Source organism: Neltuma alba, unplaced genomic scaffold, assembly GCF_004799145.2.
Source record: "Neltuma alba isolate B1F8T4 unplaced genomic scaffold, ASM479914v2 tig00006143_pilon, whole genome shotgun sequence".
NCBI lineage: Eukaryota > Viridiplantae > Streptophyta > Magnoliopsida > Fabales > Fabaceae > Neltuma > Neltuma alba.
In genome coordinates, this window is record NW_021634366.1 from 77514 (window position 1) to 84098 (window position 6585).

A 6585-nucleotide genomic window follows, 5' to 3' on the forward strand; every position below is an offset into this window, starting at 1 on the left:
TGACTTGGCCACTCGTCTGCAAGATCTTTAGCACTATTATCCCGTCATACTTTAGCTAAACGAACAACTATTTTAAGTAGCAAGCAAGCTAACATGAAAAAGGAAGGTGCAAGGAAACTAGACAATTAGGCATCCGTTGATAGTGCCAAAATTAAAAAACATCAAGTTTCTATCAATATCTTCTTTAACATAAACGAGGCATAAAGAACATCGAAACTGTGGTAATGGACCGAACATACTGGTCACGTTTTTCCTGGAAAAAAAAAATCCAAAATAAAATGCCAACTCATAACCGTACGGCAGAACGGTTCTGTTGTGTGCTACACAACAATCAAGACAGGTAATGATCACAGCCTGACAATGAACATATACGGCAAAAAATAAAAACTATGCTCTCTGAAGGCCAACTGACGTACAAATCTGTGGTAGGGAACAATCCATTAGAATATTTTGCTATTGCTATAATTTTCTCTTTTCAAGTTCTACCTAACATCTATATAAATCCACCCGTATGAGATAGTCAAGTCATGCTTTCACCTGAAAATAGAATTCATGTGGAACAATCTGTACATGAATTATGAGACCTAAGCTTTGAAAGTACAAAAATCGGGGAGAAAAATCTCCCTTCCTATGAAACCACCTGCAAGTTCAAGGTTCCAAAAGTAATCTGCTGCTCTGAGAGTTACCGCACATGGGTCATACCATATCTACAACCAAGAACACCAGCTATAAATGGATGATCTATTCTTCTGGCTTCTTCCCTTGTTACCTTCCTTGCGCAGCTCAGAGCCAGATTCTACTTAAGTGGGAACAGACGTTCCGTCTCTTGTTCCATCTGACCCGGATAGCTGTTCGTTTGTCTTCCCATTTTCGAGACAAACCATGAGATCTCTTAACTACAAAATTTAAGTGTTTATCAATAGCAGGTCGATTAGATTTTACGTGTGATGTGTACAAATATTAAAAAAATTGACCAGACTTTAAAATTAAATAAACAAGATAATCGTATATTTCACCTGCTCTTCCAGGGCCCTTATTTTATCATCCTTGAGTTTTACGGCCTTTTTCTCCCTAGGGAGGAAAAAAAAACGATTTGATCACTGACTAGCTTTTAAAAATTTCAATTTCATACTTCCTACAACAAGTTGTAGATGTCAAGGGGATACGTGAGCCCCCAAATAGAAAGGCAGGAAAAGAAACATACCTAAAATTAAATCCCAAGGAAAGCAGTCAATAATAGAATGTAATATTGACTGTAATCCTGACAACAAATTCAACTATACCTGACTGTAATCTTGCAGTCATGAACATGCAAGATACGTGTTCATGACGTCATGCATACTGCAGAGATTACACTACAATATCCACTCACAAGTACTGAAGAATCAGAACAAGAATGACAAGAAACAATAGGAGATGGAAAACATGAGATGCATCGGAAAAAAAAGTATGACAAAGAACAATGGCAAGAAAGCATCTTCAAACTAAATTCACATGCAATCAAACCTTAATGTAATTGACAACAAATATGTAATAAAGCAAAACATCTTCAAACAATATTTACACAAGGTAAATTTACTCCTTTCCATATACATCAAAGAATTTCAGTAACCAGTTTTTTGTAGCTTAAATCTCATGAGAAGGTGATATTCAAGAGAGAAGGAAACATTAGAGGAAATGTTAAAAACATACCTTTCTTCAATCTCAAGTATCTTGGCTTTCCAGATCTCCTGATTTTTCAGCAGATTCTCATTTAGCTGCAGACAGAGACAACCACAAATTAACTTCGCATCAGCAACAAAAGTTTCTAATCCTCATGTAGTATTACTGAGACAATACAAAATTCGAGGAACGATTACGTGTCATGGCTTCAATAAATCCAAACAGCTTCTCAAGGATTTCTACTTACATCATCCAAAAATTTCTTCTCCTTATAACATCTGTCAAGCTTGGACTGCAACTTCTGCAGCTTAACAGCAACGGCCTTCTCAACAGCTTTAGAAATTTCTCTTTCAGTTTCTTCTTTTACTTCTTGTAGTAAGGACTCAAAGTACTACAATAAGAATGGGAAAGAGAATTGATACACGTTTAAGATTTCTAAGTCATTTATCCTAGCATAGCATAGCAGCCTAGAAAGAGTCACTTAAAATAAATAAATAAATAAATATGAACTTACTAATTTTTGGTTTTCAAGTTGTGTAGCAAGCAATTCATTGTACTCGTTGACAATCTGTCAAAGAAAATGAGAATTAAAAAAACTCAACAGATAAAAGAAACTAGGCCTAAGATATGAAACAAGTCTTGCAACATTACAGCTTCGACTTTACTGTTAAGTATAGCCTCACTCATAGCATTATCTTCACAGCTGCAACTTCCACATCCAGTGCCTGCATGCTCACAGTGAGAGTTTAACTCAACTAACTTCCCATCAGTTTTGGACAGGATTAGTCTATGAACATAGTTGTCTTTCACATAATCCCATACTCTCTGTGTTTCCACTTCTTGGAAGTAGCAATGCTGTGTCTCTTTCCAGTGTATTTTGGCATGTCCTGCTTTGTATCTAAATAAAGACTTTCTTAGGAATTCCAAAGAACCATAATTGGGAGCAAGTCAAAAAAGGAAGGGAAAGGGCTTGGGAGACAGAGTTCTTACTTTCCACAGCCAACAAACCCACAAATAACGCATATGCTGAGGTTTTCAGTGGTTTGACAAACAAAACATGTAGATTTTTCAGCCTGCTGCTGACAATATCGGCATACCTGGAAAACAATGAGGGAGACCAGTAAATAATTTATTGGCTAATACACACCAAGACTGGATAAATTAACTCTTAACGTCTAACTAATAGAGAAGCTACAGATGAAAGCAACACTAAATTAGAAGGCAAAAAGGGCACTAAAACATCCCAACACCAAAAGCAGCCCAACAAGTACAGATGAACTTTTTGCAGTCATGCCCATGCTCTATAACATCCAAGTTTATGTATGGGGAAAAAAACAACGGTAGGGAGAAAATTACAGGACAAGATGAATCCGCCCATTTTGATATACAGGAACAATGGAAAGAATGATTGCAAATAGTTGTAAGAATTCCACTTGTATCTTGATCCAATCTCTCTGCAGGTAAAGCATTTGTCATTGACATAAACATGTCAGCAAACTTCCTTACATGTGACATTACGGAGTACTTGAAAGAGTTATAACAGCTGGTATATGATATACAAATAAAACTCATCATCACAGATAGACACGTGAACACAAGGCAAAGAGAAGAGAACATACCTAAGCACACTGGACATGCAGGCTGTTCAGTTGAGCTAGCATTAGATGCCTGCGCATGTTCAATCAGGCCAGTGTACTGCACATCCAATGTGAACAGAACACAGCAAACTTCCACCTATGCATAGAAAAGAGAAGCACATAGCAATAACACAAACAGAAAAACACATTCCTAAATATTTATTCATTTACTTTTCCTGGAAATAATGAGTCCCCTGGTGGGGGGAAAAATAAAAAGAGCAAGAAAATAATCATCAACACAAACAAACCTCCATAGATGAGAAACGACGCCTATTATAATGCTTGTAGAAACCATCTGTAGAATCTTGGTCATCAAAACGAATTAAAACACTGTACTGATCTTCCATCCCATCATTTCTAAACCAACCCGAATGAACAACCAAAGTAAATAAATCGGACAGGAATACAGGAAAAGGAACAAAACAGAACAGAAATTCCTCAGCACATAAATTAACCTGACAATCCGCATCTCTAAGATGTGCTGAATAAATGAACCGCAGAACTGGCAAAAATCTGCATAGGTCATGTGATTTGGCACTCCAAGCACACAGACAAGTGGTTTCCGTCCAACCTTCAACAAATTGAAATTTAATATCATATTATCTGGTCTTCCAAGTCTTTTCACAATGATCAAAGCTAAAGAGTTAAGAATATGAAGCTTCTTTAAAATGAAATTTCTGGGCATAGTCTTAAGAGTGAGGTCAGTCCTCAGCTGACAACAAATTTAAACTTGAAAATGTGAGGTGACTTGTTCCTTACTTTAATGTATCCTCCCGGAACCACCAGACCCACAATTTTTAATTTTGTTTTAAAAAATTCATCGGCGAGTTATATATAAAATGACATAACTAATCAAATGATCAAGCGTCCACCTACAAATATCTTAGAAAGGTAGCTCTGTTTGAAACCCATCGCATGATCCAGATAAAAAGAATAAATTACAGCTTCTAAATCTGAATTTAACATACCATCAAAACTGACAGAAATAACTTTACATGCATTATGCTAGAATTTATAATGTACCAGCTAAATCAAGGTGGTTAAGAAACTATAGAGGAAATTTGTATTCTCCCTTCCCCAATAATCAACTTCGCATTGAAATAAAACCCCACATAATTTCATTTATCATATATAATTAAAAGAATGCGCTTACAGGAAGATCAGAAGGCGATGAGGACGTGGGATCCTCGCGATAGAGATGCATGACGCCTCTAGTCTCCTCGATTCTAGGGTTTCCAGAAGAGAAAGGAAATGCCTGAGTTAAATTGGACAAGGAGAAGGACGAGGATGAAGATTCACTTCGCTCGCCAGAAACCGCCATTGCTGGTGGCCAGATAATTTCGTCCGACGAGGGCCCACCTATGTCTCCACTCGAACTAGTTGATATCGGCTGCGTCAGTTTCGGTGTACGTTTGAGCCTCGGATTTAGCTTTTGTAACTGGCGGTTCGCCATCCAAACGACGCCAATATTAATGTCGTTTAATGCGTTTTATTTTTACTAAAAAGTAAACAGCTTATAACAAAATACATTTCTACTCGGAGTATCCACTATAGTATTTATAATTTAAAATATCATAAGGTGATATCAAATAGAAAAAACAATATCTAAATTTTATAATGTATAAATTAATGCAATAATGATCAGTAATATATTTTTAATCTTGCGAGGTATTTTAAATGCTAATTTTTTGGGAAAAAATATATATGTAACTCCGTTAAATTTTAGGTGCATTGCATATGACTCCCGTAAACTTTAAATGAAAGTTGCAAATCATCTAAAGAAGGCGTCTTATTTATTTTAACAAGTTTGAAATTTGAAAATAAAATATTATTAATTATTGATAAACTATTATGGTAAATAACTAATGACATATGGTAAATTGCTAAACAAAAGTTATAAATAACCTCACAAGGGAGTCTCATTCATTTACTTTAACAAGTTTAATATTATTTCTAGCCTTAATTATAAGACTTTATTTATAAATTACAAACAAAATTTTATAATTAGGATCGAAGGTAGTATTTAGAAATAATAGTTGCTAATTGCTAAACAATTATAATAAATAACTAACGTGGGTAGTGAATTGCTAAATAAAATTCGTAAATAACTTGAAGGAGGCTTCATTCATTTATTTTAACATGCTTTTAACAAAAATTGTACGTTGAGATGGCATATAAAACCCAAAAAAAAAAAACTCAAAAGGCATAAAAGTCATTTCACAATATCTTTAAATTTAATTTTGACACTTGTGTATGAATTGTCATTTGTTAAATTCAATTTGGGAATTTATGGGCATGTTTGTTTTTGTTCTTTATTTTTTTTCTTACGACAATTTTATAAAATTGTTTTTTAGAACAAGTTTTGAAAACAAAAACACAAAACAATTTGTTTAGATAGTAATTTTAAAAAATCACGTTTTAAAAAAAAACTATAGAAAACTATATTTGATAGGTGATAGTTGTCCTAACTAATAATAAGTGATAGATAATGAGTGAGAAAATAAGAAAACTTTTCAAAACTTTTCAAAATAAAAAATAAAAAGCACAAAAATAAAAATTAAAAAAATGACAAATAAAGACTCCTGAATTACTAAAATTATGCAAAGGTCAACTATATAAGTAAAATTGTACGTTGAGATGGCATATTAAAAATATGAAATCTTAGTGAAATGTCTGAAATATCCCTCAACTAAATAACAAGTTGACTATAGGAAATGACAAGTTTACTTTAGCGAATAATAATTTCAGTAGATCAAATCACAACTTGGTTGAAAATATGCCAAATGACAAGGTGACTATAGGAAATAACAAGTTTGCTTTAGCAAATAACAACTTCAGTAGACCAAATCACAACTTGACTAAGGGGCATTTCAGACACTTCACTAAGATTTCATGTTTGCAATATGAGACTGGGTCCTTCATAATAATTTTGCTTGTTTAGGTGACCTTCGCATAATTTTAGTAATTCAAGGGTCTTTATTTGTCATTTGTCCAAACAAAAAAATATTTAAAAGTTGTTTTGGTTTTTTGTTTTTTTAAAAACATGTTACTATTTTTTGGTTTTTAAAACAATCAACTAATAACAAATTACCAAACAATTTTTTTTGTTTTTCTGTTTTTAAAAATAAAAAATTGTTTTCAAAACAAGAAACCAAACAAGCCCCATATTTTTGAACTTTTTTGGGATTTTTTCATACTAATATCTTAAAATTTTATGTCAAAATGTAGTGTCAAGGATGTTATTGTCTCTAGTTTTTAATATAAAATATAATTTTTAGTTTAAATT

At 33.5% G+C, this 6585-nt stretch overlaps 1 protein-coding gene across 3 annotated transcripts; it reads right to left on the minus strand.

Annotated features, from left to right (window-relative positions):
* Positions 1-369: 369 nt before the first annotated feature.
* Positions 370-4680, minus strand: LOC114749726 (BRCA1-associated protein). Of its 3 annotated transcripts, XM_028938269.1 has the most exons (12): positions 4453-4679; positions 3755-3870; positions 3548-3656; positions 3282-3396; positions 3019-3116; positions 2653-2759; positions 2314-2560; positions 2177-2230; positions 1910-2053; positions 1693-1757; positions 1017-1071; positions 370-896 (listed from the first exon to the last, which is right to left on the minus strand). In XM_028938269.1, the coding sequence occupies exons 1-12, from the start codon at positions 4618-4620 to the stop codon at positions 801-803; spliced, it is 1374 nt and encodes a 457-aa protein (XP_028794102.1). In that variant the 5' UTR covers positions 4621-4679; the 3' UTR covers positions 370-800. The 3 variants fall into 3 exon arrangements, with proteins under 3 accessions (XP_028794102.1, XP_028794104.1, XP_028794103.1); XM_028938271.1 differs by lacking the exon at positions 1017-1071 and having other exon boundaries at positions 822-896; positions 4453-4680; XM_028938270.1 differs by lacking the exons at positions 370-896; positions 1017-1071 and adding an exon at positions 1090-1135 and having other exon boundaries at positions 4453-4680.
* Between the last annotated feature and the right edge of the window lie 1905 nt (positions 4681-6585).

Bases quoted from the DNA above. Each gene is read 5' to 3' on its own strand.
- LOC114749726 (XM_028938269.1), bottom strand. From the start codon at position 4,620: ATGGCGGTTTCTGGCGAGCGAAGTGAATCTTCATCCTCGTCCTTCTCC. The intron at 3,871-4,452 runs GTAAGCGCATTC...AATTTGTTGAAG, and splicing joins CATCGCCTTCTGATCTTCCT to GTTGGACGGAAACCACTTGT. The intron at 1,072-1,692 runs GTATGTTTTTAA...TTTCCTCCCTAG, and splicing joins ATACTTGAGATTGAAGAAAG to GGAGAAAAAGGCCGTAAAAC.